General features: G+C 40.1%; 1 protein-coding gene, 1 long non-coding RNA gene and 1 pseudogene across 3 annotated transcripts; all 3 read right to left on the bottom strand.

Moving 5' to 3' along the window:
• Positions 1–362: 362 nt before the first annotated feature.
• LOC147455976 (uncharacterized) lies at positions 363–9199 on the bottom strand. Its single transcript, XR_015188426.1, has 3 exons — positions 8913–9199; positions 8651–8810; positions 363–528 (listed from the first exon to the last, which is right to left on the bottom strand). It is a non-coding gene; the product is annotated as an uncharacterized LOC147455976 (long non-coding RNA).
• Positions 547–5501, bottom strand: LOC147455978 (uncharacterized; annotated as a pseudogene). The gene is made up of 2 exons (XR_015188425.1): positions 4676–5501; positions 547–4592 (listed from the first exon to the last, which is right to left on the bottom strand). The product of XR_015188425.1 is annotated as an uncharacterized LOC147455978 (transcript).
• On the bottom strand, positions 7005–7955 carry LOC147455977 (uncharacterized). The gene has a single exon (XM_086514579.1). The coding sequence runs from the start codon at positions 7953–7955 to the stop codon at positions 7005–7007; it is 951 nt and encodes a 316-aa protein (XP_086370705.1).
• Positions 9200–16444: the final 7245 nt, after the last annotated feature.

Raw genomic sequence — 16444 nt, 5'->3', positions numbered from 1 at the left:
TATCTAGTCATTATGAACATTCAATACACGAGATGTCACTAATGCAAAGTCTAAACAATCACCATTCAATTGACGAAATGCTTAGCTTCATATTTAAAAGCAACATAGTTTTCATAAACCAATTATTCAATGCTAAAATCTCCCTAAATTGTTCAAAATCAAAGGTGTGAGAGACAAAGCAAGATGCAGTTACATATCCCCAAAGGTGGTGTCTATGTAGAGGAGACTAAAAGCTCTCAAAGCTATGCATGCAATGCTTTTTTATATAGCTTTGCTAGCAATGCTCTAAACATAACTTTGAAAGCCCTATTTGATGAAAATCTCTAACTGTGAGTAAAAAAACCCTTCGGAAAACAAGGAAAAACCCCACAAATCTACTTACTGCCACAGTATATTAAAACTTATGAGTTACATTTATCAAGTTTCAGAGCAATTTCGCTCTATTAGATTGAAGTATGTTGTTTACAATATGTTGGGTTAAAAACTCCAATGGGCCTTGTGGTGCGAGTTTTCTTCCGTTCACTTAATCTGCATTGTCATAAACTCACCGAGAAATAATGTTGAGAACGATGTTAGAACCATGAAAGAAACCAAAAAGCATAATATCTTGTGAGATGATGCATAAGGAAACTATTCAAGCACCACAAAAACACATGCAACATATTTTGCTCATGTACGAATTTAAGCCTCTATTAAATCATAAAAATGCTTCACATTAACAAAAAAAAAGTAAAGAATTAGCTGACACAAGCTTTTAAAGCTCTCAACTTTTCTTTTGTATAAGTTTAATAACCTATCACACATGTTTAAGAACACATCAACTTTAGCTCATGGTATCATCAATTCTCAACTTGGATCGACTGAAAGCTCTTGGAACCATCAAACCCAGTTTAACTTTTTAAACATCCTACTAACCAAGCACAAATCATTATGAGTGAGGAAGCAACAATAACCACAACAACCACACTTCTTCTTTCAAAATTTGCTATACAAAAAGAAGATTTTGTAGATCATGCACCCCAAAAGCACTTCACCATACCATTAAACATCATCGCACAAAGAAGAGACTCGCAATCATTACATAACTTGATGTAGAGAACACTTCCACATTGTTTAATCACCTTACAACCTACGACAACAAGCTGCTCCCACTGGAGCTATTGCTGAAGAAATTTCCATCAACCACGAGTAATAAAAAGGATACAACCCAAGAACCACAACTATTCTCTTGTGAGAATACCACAATAAAATCCGTACACAATACAATCCTTTTTCATCTTCAAAAAACCAATTTTTCACCTACAAAGAATCGACCATTCTTCGACAATTCTTCCCACCCTCACCTTCCATGAAACGTTGAAAGTACCTTACCAATGGAGTACAATCCTTGGTAGACTTCCACAATATACATAAGCATTAAACCACTTTGGATTAACGCTTCATCCTTCAAAACATGAAGTTCATTCAAAAATAAAACCTCCAAGTTATACACATTTGATGCACTACTTCAACATTACGGTTATGTTTTATGCAGTGATGAGTCATGATATTGAGCACAACTTACTGGATGGGAAAATACCACAACATTAATATTTTATTGGAAAAAAAACCCAAACTTACCTGATGCGTAAATGCCACAACAGTATATTTGGCTTATAATCGAAAGCAAAGATGTCAACAAAATGTTCTGTGTCGAAGATAGTGAGGTCGAGACGAGGTCTATGTCGAAGACAATGAAGTCAACGACAAGGTACTAAGGATCATTGTCGACGACGATAAAGTCGATGACGGTACTATGTCGAAGACGGTGAAGTTGACGACGGGTACTGCTAGTCTATGTCGACGACGGGTACTGCTAGTCAAAGACGGTGATGTCGACGACGGGTACTGCTAGTCTATGTCGATGATGATGATATCGCTGATGACAACGACGACAATGACGATGGTGAATGTGACGATGATGACGATGGTATCGTCGTCAAGTCCAACACTGCGATGACGATGACAAAGGTATCATCGTCAAGATAGGGATCTGCGATGACGAAGGTGTCGTCGTCAAGATGGGATCTACGATGATGATGATGATGTTGACGACGACGACGACGATGGTGTCAATGACGACAACGTCAAGGCTGAAAACTGAAAACTCTAGATGCTCTGCTGTGGATCTGCTACTGTGGCGGTACCGTGGCCTGGATCTGCAAACTGCTTCGCCAGGCTAGGGCTGAAATGAAGAACACTGGCTGATTTGGGTTGAAATTGCAAAACACTGATTGAGGTCTGCTAGACTGATCTAGAACTAGATGGGGAATCTAGCGAGGATCTACAACCAAAGGATGCAAGTTCTCACGAGGCTAAGACTGGGAATTGAAAACGCTGGTGGTAGTGGCTGAAAACGCTGATTGCTGGAGGCTGAGAATGTTGGGCTGATTGGTGAGAAGACGCTGGGACCTGTGGGTGCCTGCTTGCTCTATTGTGGAGGTACCGCAGCCTGGATCTGCAACCGCTTCGCGAGGCTAGGGCTGAAATGAAAAACGCTGGCTGATTTGGACTGAAATTGCAAAACGTTGATTGAGGTCTACTGAATCTAGTACTAGATGGGGAATCTGGCGAGTCTAGTACTAGATAGGGGAATCTGGCGAGGATCTGTGTAAGGTGCAGCGGAATGAATGTTTGAACTTTGCTCAAGATGAGTGCTCCGAACTATGCTCAAGGTTCCTTTTGTTCTTATGGAAGGGAGAGCCTTCCGTTCTGAATGAGAGAGTGCAATGGACACAAACAAAGTGAATGGACACTGTGCGTGAAAGTGTATGAGACTGAGAGATAGAGAAGAGAATACGACACCAGAGACATTGTAAAACCCTCCTCCGAAGGCCCCACTCTGTATGGCGAGAGTGGTCTACTTATGATTGCACAAATCTCTACAATGCTTGGACTTGCCGACGATGTCGACGACGATGAGGACGACGACGAGACGGGCTGAAATCTGAAGACGCTATTGGCTGAAATCTGCAAATCTTTATCTGCTGAATTCTCACTCGATGTCGGTGACGATGTCGATGACGACGATGCGACGGCGACGCGCTCAAAACGTGGATGCTGAAATCTGCGTTTTCCGGGTTGAAAGTGCAAACTGCGCGGGATCTGACCTTGCGGCGAGGATCTGCTGTGGGAAGGTGAGACCTGCGAGATTCGGGGGTTGTTCTGGGAGTGCTAAAGGCTGAAAACTGAAAACGCTGGTGGTTCTTGATGTTCCGTCGCGGTGAATCTGCAAAACGCTGGGGTATGATGCAGATTCAAAAACGCTAGGACTGAAATGGTCTTCTGCTGTCGCCGGTTGTTCTGCAAATGCAAAACGCTAGGGTTTAGGGTTAGATGTGTCACGTGACAATCTTCAACCAAAGGATGCAAGTTATCGCGAGGCTAAGACTGGGAATTAAAAATGCTGGTGGTAGTGGCTGAAAACGCTCATTGCTGGAGGCTGAAAACATTGGGCTGATCATTGAGAAAACACTGGGACCTGTGGGTGCCTGCTTGCTCTACTATGGCGGTACCGCGGCCTGCGTCTGCAACCGCTTCACCGGGCTAGGAATGAAATGAAAAACGCTGCCTGATCTGGGCTAAAATTGCAAAAGGTTAATTGAGGTCTGCTGAATCTGAAACGCTAGGCTGATCTGGTAGTAGATGGGAAATCTGGGAAGGATCTGCAACCAAAGGATGCGGGTTCTCGCGAGGCTAAGACTGGAATTGAAAATGCTGGTGTTAGTGGTTGAAAACGTTGATTGCTGGTGGAGGCTGAAAACGTTGGGCGGATCGTTGAGAAAACCCTGGGACCTGTGACACCAACACAAGGGTCTGACATTGCGCGGTTAAAATCTTCCAAGCTCGCTTCAGAGAGGAGGTGCAACTCCCATGGCTGAGGCTAGAAGACATGCGCCTCCATAGCATCGTTGTCGATTTTATCGGAATTTGACCTTGTTGTTGCTTGATTACTATTCATTAACAATGCTTCCTCAAGTTGAAGGAAAAGCAGCACAAAAACACCTCACCATATCGATTCAATGCAAGCTACAATTCCACAAATTTGAAGGTTCTCTAGAATATACATCCTTTCCCATTATCCCATGCAGGACCACAACTCAAAGCATAAAAAACTCATATGATGAAAAGATATCAAAACTGTATCACAAGAATAGTAGCGACCAAAATACAAAGCCACAACAAGGGCCCAACATAGAGCTCTTGTTTTACAACTCACAGTAAATGGAAGCCAAAATACCCTCATAAGCGCAATCCAAAGATACCTCGTTATCCAGATAGAGATGTTATATTGTATACTGCAAAGAAACCTCCATTGAAAACCCATTACTAACTAGTTACCCTGTCGTCATGCAAACCCATTTTATAGACTGCATGGGACCTAAGACTTCAAAGCCAACTTCATGGGACCCAAGATCGTCCCATGGTGTGGACCAATTGAGACAAAACCATTGAACAAAAAGTACAACGATTTGGTTGTTGTTGAGAGAACATCACTAGCCTCATGTCCAGATTTATCCTTGCTATGCATTAAGATTCTCATCTCTTGCCACCTTAAAAAAAGAAACAATTATAAAGTTAATTGCATATTCAAAATATGAGCCAAGGAAGAAAAAATACGTACATTGAAAAGTACCTCGATAGAAGAGCTCGGAAGCACACAGACAATCAAATTCCAATCAAACCATAAAGCACTCGCATGGTGATCATGAGCCCAAAAGAGCATAGCTTTTTTGTTATGGTTGTCGACTTCTACGACAAAAGCTTCTCTCATCTCAGAATCGGTATAGAATGCAAGTACAAGATCCCCCAGCTCTGGCCATGGTGGAACACAACCTGGCTGCCCCGAACACACCAATCTGCTGCGAACCTTATGCCCACTCAACTCATACATAATATCCATTTCAGTGATGGTAGATCTTAGCCAAAAAAACTTATGCTTTACCCAAGCAACGGCCTTATGATAAGAATGGTGTTAGCCTTCTCGCTTCTATGCACAAAAGGCATCCGGCCTGTCACCTCATCCATTATAAAATCTCTTTGCAACAAAGCCTCTACAGTCATAAATAATTCAATCTCCCCCCCTTGTTCATGAAGAAATAACTTCTTCAAATGTCCTCTCCATACGATCTCTTCCGATCTACTTGGTTGAGAAGGTTGGTCTTCCAAAACCACATAATCACCTATTGCATACCTACATTCATGCAAAAAGGCCTTTGAACATAGTACACCACCATAACGGATTGTCTCTAAAGTGTTTGATGAAGGTTGCACCCAATTATAGATGGCTAGCAATGACTCCTTCTCGAATGTGCTGAGTGTAAAGAATTTTTTCTTGTTGCCACCAACTACAATGCCCTTTTTGTCTATTAGATGCTTGCAAATGCTTGGGAGAAGTCTACGGCATGCATTCCATGCATCTTGCGCTTTTCGCTCCGATGAAACTCGCATAATGCATCTTTTATGCCAATCTTCACATTCCTTCGGATAATCTCCATCTTCATTACCCTCCGGAAGAACCAAAAAAGAATGAATGTACAAACATCTGATCTCTGTCGAAGCACCTTGTTTCAGCGTTCTCGGTACTCATTTGTTTCCATACCCTTGTAAACAAGTGGCGACTATGAAACTTCGTGTATGATATCTCATTTGCCTTGTTGTTGGTATGTATACTCAAGAAGCCTGAAATGCTCCTCTCAAATGAAAAGCACCAAAGGCAATCGTGAGATCCATGTCTCAAGATATCATCAAGAAGTTCACCGTTCCCTATAAAAAAGAATAGATGACAAAATGTTTATTGATTGTTTCAACTCAAAATTGTAAACCACAATAAAATGCCCAGAAGTAAGAACATACCTGCAACATGCTCTAAAGAAGAGCTATTTGGCCCCTCCCATTCCTCCGATAAGATGCGCCATGAAAGAAAGAGAGAACGACAAACTTCAATGTCATTCTTTGTCCAACCCTTCCATCTTGTGCACTCAAAAAACATGTGTGAAATATCAATCAATAATTTCCCAATGACAATGTCCTCTTTTGAAATGCCATGAACCACATTCAAGATATGAGGTAAGCACCACTGAATGAACTTTTGGCATTCCTCTGCTTTGAACATCTTGTAATGGCGAGAAGGATTACGGGGCCACCTTCTGCTATTCACAATAGCTTTGGGAATTGCTTTCTCTACTTCTTTCACGGCCTTATCAATCTCTTTCTTCATAGACGTTGCGGCTTCAGACATCAACTTCCTTAAAAACTTTTGAAATAAGTTCAAAGACAAAACATGCATCGCATCATAAACCAAGTCCTTGGAAATATCAAACCCATATAAATGAAAAAGCCTCCACAATTTAGATTCACTGGATAGGCCTCCATCTCTAAGGACTTCCTCCTTTCTCTCCTTTGTCATGCATCTTTTGGATTATCTTATGCTATTACACATGTCCTCGGCATGCCGCTTTTTTGGAGGATATCGACCTTGATATCGATTTGCATCATAGACATAGCGGTCATTCACAAGTGTTGCCTTTGGAATATCCCGTCTACAGAAACTCATCCCTCCATCTTTAACCTGTCCTAGCTTACACTGTGCAGGATGGTCTCCTGTGCATAGCATAAGCATGCTCCTCAATGTCACTCTTCCACCTTGTATTTTGTTACTAATGTCATTCGCAAGGTAAGCATAGTTCACATCAAAACCCTCCAAAAAAGATCTTTCTAGATCAAGAAATAAGGGATGTAAGAAAGCGTTAAGGATGTCACTATGCTTTCTCTCCAAGTCCATATGCGAGAGGGGTAAAAATAATACGGGCAAAGATCCCACAATTGATCTTTTACCCCCATTTAGCACCACTATTTCAACCACAGCACTATCTTTTACCATTGTAGAGGCGGCTTGAAAGCCATCCCAATGTAGCATAAGAGCGAAATTGCGCGGATCTCCCTTTGTTTTTTTTTTTAAAAAATCATTGAGTTAACCAAAAGTGCATGCAAATAGTCAAAATACAAATATGCATTGCTAAAGATGGAAAAAAATGTACCTGTATCATTCTTCGTTGAGAATGAATATCCTTAAAACACTTTGAGCATTTGAATCGATACTCTTGGAGATCCTCTCTCCATCCTGATAGTAGCTCAGGACTTCTTAAGTCTTCTGGAAAAGCCTTGTACGAGTGTTTGCAACATTCATTATTGCAAATCATTGGCGCCTCCCAATGCACATCTGGATTCCAAAAATCTTGGTACATTCTTGTCTTTTCCCCATCCCAAAACTCATTAATATGTGATGGATAGTCACATGTTTCTCTGCCAAGCCACTGTGCTCTCTCTCTCCACGTGGCGAGAAAATCATGGCAAAATGACTCACTGCCACATATCAATTGCAATTGATCTATAAAGGAGGTATATTGAAATGATATCATTTCTTTTCTTGGCTTCCTACATTGGGGACATTTTGTACAACACGTACTACAATCACGTTGCAAAGTTGAAGAATTGCCTTCCATACTACATCTACACTTTAGAACAACACCCTCGTATGCATCCTCCATGCTAGGCTCAAACACTTGAGGTCCATGTGGAGTATCCTCAGTGCCAACACAAAGATTCCATTCTTGAGGGGTGACCATGCCTTTCTCTTTGTACATGCGTAACAACTGAGAAAAGTTGCATGGAATTTGTTTTTCCCCTACTCGTCCATTCCAATTGCTTGGCTTACAAACCAAGAGCGATGCCAAGCACTTCTTCTCAGGGGATGTCACTGTTCTCTTTCCGACATTTGGATCTAAACCTTCAAAGAGAATCCTCAAGAGATCATCTTGAAATTTTACAGATGTCCGATGTTGATCACATAATGATTGGATTCGAATCACACAATCTAGAAGATCCGAATCCAATTCCTTCTCATTGGGATCCATTAGCGGTGTTGACTGAAAATTACCAAACGATGAATTTTAAGAGATCCAACCAAGCAAGTACATAATCATTATGTAGTCTAGGTACTAGTATCTAAACGCCATTCCTCACATTAAAATTGACCTATTAGACTTGGCCAATCTGAGGACATGTATAACATGCACACTTGGCTCCGAATGCCATTCTTTGAATGCATTCATTGCAAGTATGGCCCTTATGGGTAGGGCCTATTTGCGACAAATGTCAAGTGGGGGCTTCACTATATGCTACAAAGCAGCAAGCCAAGCAGCTCTCAAACATTTTTATAATGTACAGTGAGGTTTTAGGGTCGTACATACGAACAATTGAAGATATGTGGCATTATGCAAGACATATAGACAAATCAGACTACTATTCATGGGCTAATGAAAATAGGCGTGCTTTCTACAAAAGCTTTGTTTACAAGCAACGGCTAGACATGAAAGTTACCGAGGATGACCAAGACCAACTGACACCCAGATTTGTGACATGCTACAAGTTGTTTAATTAACTCTACAATATTGATTTCAGTTAGCAAAAGCTACCATACTTAGTTTGTTGATGGGACAAAAACGCAATGATACAAAGCAAGTGATCGACTATAATTGAAATTTGCTCGTAGTGATGACAAAAGCAAGAAACCATTCAAAAAGAGAACTAAAATGACAAGATCTGGCACCTTAGAGTTGTGTCCCGAAACCTTCTAGCACCAACAAAAGGCAATATGCAGATTTCGAGAAGCTTGGAAGCCGCAACAATGCAAGGCCTTCACTATATTTGAGGCAGTCACACTCTCTCGATAGATGTCACAATAGGTTGCCGGTCAATGACATAGTTCTCTGGACCAATAGACATTAGGCTTGAAATTAATCAAAGAATCACCCCTAATCACGATGCTGGAAAAAACCCAAATTCAACAGAGCTAATTCAAGAAATCTTACCAAAACTTCAAAGGACTTCTCAGATTCCCAAGCCTTAGATTGTCTGAACAGAGAAGAATAACGTGCCTCAGGTTGCAGACCAATATGAGCCACGCCAAGATTTGCGTTGCAACTGACCACTGGAGATAGCTGATTGCAGCATGCTGACACCAGAATTGCAGACCAGTAAATCACTCAATGCACGCGCGCAGATCAGACATCGTCCAGCAGCTCCTGCGCGATGAGAAAAAACGAAAACCATAGTCCGACCTAACTTTGACAGTCATTTTTTTAAAACACTATAACTCACCACGTTAACATTAACGTTAACAGCCTTGTCTAAAAATATCATTGTGAATTTTGTTGCCCATATGTGCGTCTTGTGTAGTGTCACATGCCTTCAAGACGAAAGCATAGGTCGTTGCATTTGGAGGGATGCCGTCGATTTGCATCAGTTGAAAACAACCCAAAGCTTCCTGGCTCCACCCCTGTTCGACTAAAAATGGCCTACAATTGCTTGGCCCAATAGACTCCAAGAGATGTCATTCCCATCATTGTATGCATCTGACAGGCAACATTTCCTTCAAAATGGCCATCAAGAACATGCCCATGTCATATTGCATCTAAGAAAAACATTTTAGAACTTTCAAGATGAAAGCATGGGTACCCTGATTGCAGTTGGGGAGGTGCTCTCATATTGAATCCAACAAAAAGTATACAAACAAATTCAAGGAAGGAAAGGTGAAGTCACAAGTGAATGCACTAGGTTAAGCTCCATAATGGGATTGCAATAACATGACAAACGGATGTGTGTTTTTTAGAATTTTGAATAGATATACCCATAAGTCACAACCTACGTATATATATATATATTCCTCTTGTCTTTGGAAAACTAAAGCAAAGGGGATAAAAATACCCCTTCATTTGAACTAGTGCACCCCTCGAGCCAAAATATGCTCAATATGTACTCATTTTAAAACGTCACTAACCTAGCATATTTTGCAATCAATCTAATCCAAGATCACTAATTCAAAGTGAGATTCTAATATCTAATTCTCCCAAATGATTTTTCATGTTAAACTGATCATTTAATATGGGGAAGTATTGCCAATGCCAAATTAGCTAGGTGTAATTTTCTAGGTTGCTTTCTCAAATTAAGTACTCTCTCTATGCTCATCATAAACTTGTTCTTAATGAAATGCTCACTATGTCATCAATTTGCGCTACACACAAGCTACTAAGTGCATTAAATGTTACAAAAAATGCCCTAAATCCTCATGGTTCTACCCAACATGGCATTTCATGCAATCAATCAAGTCCAAGCTACGACAATCGAGATAAAAACTTATCCGAAGACTTCAAGATGCAGGCCTAGGTGAAGGAATTTTGAGAGCGGTCCTGGTTTCGCATCTGATAAAAGAAAACCTAGAGTCTCTTTCCCGGGATACCATATTACACCTAAAGCCCTCATAACACCTCAATGATGTCCATGCAATAATTTCTCATCAAATTCAGAGTGACATTCATTGAAATAGCCCAAACCCTCTTGGCCCTACCCAATCTAGCATACGTGCAATAAATCTAGTCGAAGAAACCTGGCATATTGTGCAATCACCCTAATATAAGATCACTACAACCACCACACCTTGACTTCTTTGACTTCTCTCTTGTTTCATTGATTCTTCCCCCTCTATGATCCTTTTTAGTAGCACTCCGATGTTATTAATTAAAAATAGTAAAATGCCCTAAATCCTCTTGGTTCTACCCAACCTGTCAAATAAAAAAAGGAATAAATCTTGAACAATCCGACCAAAATAGATACAAGGGTGTTCTGGAAATTTTTGATATTTGAAGGGTATTTTGAGAATTTCCACAAATTAGAGGGGTATTTTGGTAAATTTCCCAATAAAAAAAGAGTCTCGTTTCCAGCATACCATACACCTAAAGTCCTCATAACACCTCAGTGATGTTGAATTTGACAACGTTCCATACATGAAGTGCATACTTCTTTTTCATAGTTATCAAGCCTACCAAAGAACTTCATGCTTAGTGGAGCTTATTTTCTCCTCAAGCATTCACGCAATAGTTTCTCATCAAATTGAGAGTGACATTCATTGAGAATAGCCCAAACCCTCTTGACCCAAACCCTCACTACACTTGGCATGCAATATATGGCCATCACACCTTGATCATTTTCTATCTCCAAGCATGTCAACCTCTCTCAATGGGCCTGAATCCTCCTCGCCCTACCCAACATTGCATATCATGCAATCAATTGAGTCCAAGCTATACTAATCGAGATAAAAACTTACCCGAAGACTTCAAGATGCAAGCTTAGGTGGAGGAATTTTGAGAGCGGTCCTGGTTTTGCATCCGATAGAAAAAAAGAGGAAATTACCAAAATATTCCTCTAATTTATGAAAATTCATAAAGTACCCCCAATATTTTGTCATGAATTCCCAAAATGCCCTTCAAATTTTCCAAAATTCCCAAAATACCCCTCGCAGTGAGAGTAAATTTCTCTAATGATAAGCGGTTTTGTAGCTTTTCATACGAAGAGGGATTGTCTATCAATACAAGATGCTAAAACTAGAATTTGATTCCTTTATGTGGGCTTTGGAGATGAATCGCTTCATTGTTTTTAGACATAATCACCTTTTTTTGCTAGTTACTCTGTGAAAAATTATATACTAAGCATTAAAAAATGGATCTCAATTGTCAAAATTCAAAAAAGGAATAAAGCTTGATCAATATGACCAAAATAGATACAAGCGTGTTTTAGGAATTTTTGAAATTTGAAGGGTATTTTGGAAATTTCCACAAATTAAAGGGGTATTTTGGTAATTTTCAAAAAAAAAAGTCTCTTTTCCAGCATACCATACACCTAAAGTCCTCATAACACCTTAGTGATGTTTCAATTTGACAACGTTCCATACATGAAGTCCATACTACTTTTTCATAGTTATCAAGCCTACCGAAGAACTTCATGCTTATTGGAGCTTATTTTCTCCTCAATCATTCGCACAACAGTTTCTCATCAAATTGACAGTGACATTCATTGAGAATAGCCCAAACCCTCTTGGCCCTACCCAATATGGCATAAGTACAATAAAATATAGTCCAAGAGATTGACAACCCAATTAAAAATTTTCATCAACCTGGCATATTGTGCAATCAATCTAATCCAAGATCACTACACTTGGCATGCAATATATATTACCATCACACCTTGATCATTTTCCATCCCCAAGCATGTCAACCTCTCTCAATGGGCCTCAATCCTCTTGGCCCTACCCAACATTGCATATCATGCAAACAATCGACTCCAAGATATTAGCATCGAGATGAAAATTCATCGAAGATCTTAATAAGTGTTCAAACTCATTGACCGTCACTGCTCATAAGGAACCTTCTCCTGCTCATTGATTGTCTATTGTTTCCACAAGCTACACAAGGCACTCAACAACTTGGCATACATGTCAACCAAGGAAATTCTCTGATTTCTCTATTGTTTGAGTGATTCTACTTCCCCTCGATCTATGATCCTTTTTAGTAGCACTGCGATGATATTAATTAAAATTAGTAAAATGTGTGGTGCTCTTCTCCCGGAATGATATCCCTAAGTCGTGCTCGCGTTGAAAAGCATCAGATTCACGTTTCAATAATGCACCAAATTTCTCTATCATTAACTTTGTAACTTCTGGCGACATGTAGATCACTCGACTTCCAGCAATCCACTCCATCGCACGCCATGTTGGTCCTCTCGTTCCCAACAAAAGTATTGGGTGCAGGCTTCTTTGCCATTGCTGTTGTCTTTGTACGGTTCAATATTTTATTAGCTTGTTTAGTTTTTAACCGGCATGAGGCTAAGCTGAGGCAAACCTTTTTCGAATATTGGGTTATGGGTAGGTGCAAAACAACTCTTACAAGCCTTTGATTGAAGATCGTTGAAATTAAAGCTCTCCCCCAGCCATGATGCACCGATCTGCTCTCCCCTCTCTTAGGCTACAGATCCACGTGGTACCAATCAGCGCTAGCCTCTCATCATGACTCGTGCACACCCCTCTCTGCCCTCTCTCTCTCTCTCTCTCTCTCTCTCTCTCTCTCTCTCTCCCCCCGTGGTCTCCCTGGTTCTCCCACGCGCGCCACTGCCCATGCCTGGTGACCTGCGCGCAAGTTTCTACTTTTTGCAATATTCGCATGGTTAATTAAATGATTATGGCCGGCAGGCGCTGATCATCCGCTTGGCGCATTGACGATTAATTTCCGACACTGAGCTGCTGCAGGCTAGGTCGTTAGCTGCGCTCAGCTCATGGGCTAGTTGCCTCTGCTAGTCGCCTGCGTGCACCTGCACTGTCCACCGCCATCGCTAGTAAGATGATCTTTCCACTCTTTCTCTATTTACACACATAAATACTTTTTTTTTTACTTATACTTTTTCTCTATTTATACACATACTCACACATATGACCTCTCTCTCTCTCTCTATCTCTATTTACAAACACACATACACTCACACATATGACCTCTCTCTCTCTCTCTCTCTCTATTTACGAATACACATACACTCACACGTATGACCTCTCTCTCTCTCTCTCTCTCTCTCTCTCTCTCTCTCTATGAAGTACTCTCAAAACACTACTAAGATGATCACTCCTTCTCTTTCTCTATTTATACACACACATGACCTCTCTCTCTCTCTCTCTCTCTCTCTCTCTCTCTCTCTCTCTCTCTCTCTCTATATATATATATATATATATATATATATATATATATATATATATATATATGCACACACACTTACGCATGCATACACACATGACCTTATAAAAAATCTATAGATGCAAAAAACAATTTGGTTTTCCTCTCTCTCTACTCTCATTTTATGCATGTAATTATCATTGCAATTACTAGAGACACTTATCTTTTAACATATGGCATAGGTTGATCAAACATCTATCCAAGAAAATGGAAAGAAAAAAATTGTGAGTCTCAATACTATGATGGTAAGTGGTAACTAAAGAAATTTTCATGATTCTTGCTATAAATTTTTTTTTAACATGCTTGTTTTCTTGAGAGAAAAATAAGATCAAGGGTAACCATCTTATGAAGCAAGGGAATGAAATTTTACCAAGAAAGAGAAAGGTAATTTCTTGTCAATAAACCATAGTGAGTAATATATATATATTTGTTAAATATTTGCATACTTTTGTTTGTTTTGGGGTTACTTGCTTTGTAGGCATTAAGTGAGATTTCAAACTCAAATATGCCAACCGTCAAGGACAATCAAGACAATCTCACGGAGAGTGATGTATGATACCTAGCATAATGTTAATTTTTTGTATATCATGCTTTTGATATAGTATATATAGGTCACCAATTACTTGAGTGTTTGAGAGCTTAGATGGACCAACACTACAAGAGGCTATTCATATTAGCGACGTTCACACAGCGACGCTAAAAAAAAATATTTCCCGACGTCGCTATGAGCTCATAGCGACGTCGGCTGGGCTAAAAAAAATAACCGAGCGCACCCAAAAACTCAGATCTCAGATCTGAGTTTTTCGGCGCCCTCAAGCAAGGAGCAGGTAACGCTCTCCCTCACTCTCTCTCTCTCTCTCTCTCTCTCTCTCTCTCTCTCTCTCTTTTTCTTCTCCACACACACACACACACACACACACACGAGGAGAGGAAGGAGAGCCAGGTATGCTCCTTCCCTCTCCTCATTCTCATGTTCCCTTCCCCTCTTTCTCTCTCCCTCTCTCTCTCTCACACACACACACATACACACACACACATAGTGTTTTTGAGAGAGAGAGAGAGAGAGAGAGAGAGAGAGAGAGAGAGAGAGAGTACAAACAAAAACAAAAACGCACACACACATACATAAACAAAGAATGCACACACACATTGAGAGAGAAAAAGAGAGAGAGAGCATGCATAACCAAAAAACCCACGCATTGAGAGAGGAAAAGAGAGAGAGAACATACATAAACAAAAAACGCACACATTGAGAGAGGAAAAGAGAGAGAAAACATGCATACGATCCAAAAAAACGCACACACATTGAGAGAGAAAGAGAGAGAAACTAATTTAATGTCGTAGGAAACTAATTAAAATTAAAAGACCTAAAGATCTAGCCGACGAGGAGTTGAACTCAAGACCTATTATTCAAGAGGGAAATGGCATAATCAATCTATCATACTTGGCATGGGTGATAGAAAGGTTATACCAATTATCTCTTTTTATTGGCACACACATCCACACACGCGCACACACACAAGAAGAAGAGAGTTATAACGTCGTAGGAAACTATCTTAAAAGACGTTAAAGATTAGGTTATATGTAGACTTACATTAAATTAGATTTAGGTTTATTTTTAACTAGATTTACGTTTATTTACGCTAGATTTAGATTTATGTTATATTAGATTAGATTTAGGTCTCCATAGACTGCGATGCCTGCATGAAGCGGGTGAAGAAAGCCCTCAATGGAATATAGGGTATTGCTGCCTTCACTCATGGTGGGCTCCGTCGATCCAAAAGTACTGGTGAAATGTCTTCAGAAGATAGGGAAGAAGGTGGATCTTCAGGGCGGCAAGAGTCACTACATCCCCGACACAATGACCATCTAGACAACCTCTAGTCATTCAACAGCAACTTCAAAGCTAGTAACAAGAGCAAGAACGGTCTAAAGGGCCAATTGCTGTCGTCAGATGTGGATGGAGACGAGGCAGCGTCACCGCTGGAAGTTAACTCTCACATCTTTAGTGATGAGAATGCCAACTCTTGCCGAGTTATGTGAAAAATTATGTGTTAAATCAGTTTTAAGGTTCTTATAACCCCTGTTAGTTTAGTTCTTTGTTTTTAATATAACATAATTTACGTTAGATTTAGATTTATGTTATATTAGATTAGACTTAGGTTTATTTACGTTTACCCACACACACACACACACACAAGAAGAAGAGAGTTTTAACGTCGTAGGAAACTATCCCAAAAGACGTTAAAGATTAGGTTAGATGTAGACTTACGTTAAATTAGATTTAGGTTTATTTTTAGTTAGATTTACGTTTATTTAGATTTACGCTTATTTACGTTAGATCGAGTCCACGCAAGAATTACTTACGGTTTAGGGTTTAGAGTTAGACGAACAGTGAAAAGATCTACTGTGAAAAGATGTTAAGATGTTGTGAAGTGCTACAGCTAGAGAAGAGGCAAAGGGGTTTTGTCCACTACATGCAGTATCATGTAGATGTGGGTGTGTAGATTTCTTGTACCCACAAATATAGGTATTGACCAATAAAGACGAGATTATAACCCGGTGGTTCTGATCTCCGTGCACCTCTAGAACGAGGTGTGCGGGGATTGGACATGACTAGAGAATGTGAGGTAAAGAGAGAGAGAGAGAGAGAGAGAGAGAGAGAGAGAGAGAGAGAGAGAGAGAAAGAGAGAGAGATAAGACGAAGAATGCCAATAGAATATTAAATTTGTTGTCCAGGTTATAAGTTTTTTATCCTCATTATGAGTAGCGACGAGGATGTGGGACCGTCC

The sequence above is a fragment of the Adiantum capillus-veneris genome, chromosome 6, assembly GCF_014529385.1.
Source record: "Adiantum capillus-veneris isolate H3 chromosome 6, ASM1452938v2, whole genome shotgun sequence".
In the NCBI taxonomy this organism is placed as follows: Eukaryota; Viridiplantae; Streptophyta; class Polypodiopsida; order Polypodiales; family Pteridaceae; genus Adiantum; species Adiantum capillus-veneris.
This window is presented reverse-complemented; position numbering and strand designations above follow the sequence as displayed.

What these genes read in the sequence shown, in the direction of transcription:
- LOC147455977 (XM_086514579.1), bottom strand. Translation starts at nt 7,955, where the DNA reads ATGGATCCCAATGAGAAGGAATTGGATTCGGATCTTCTAGATTGTGTG.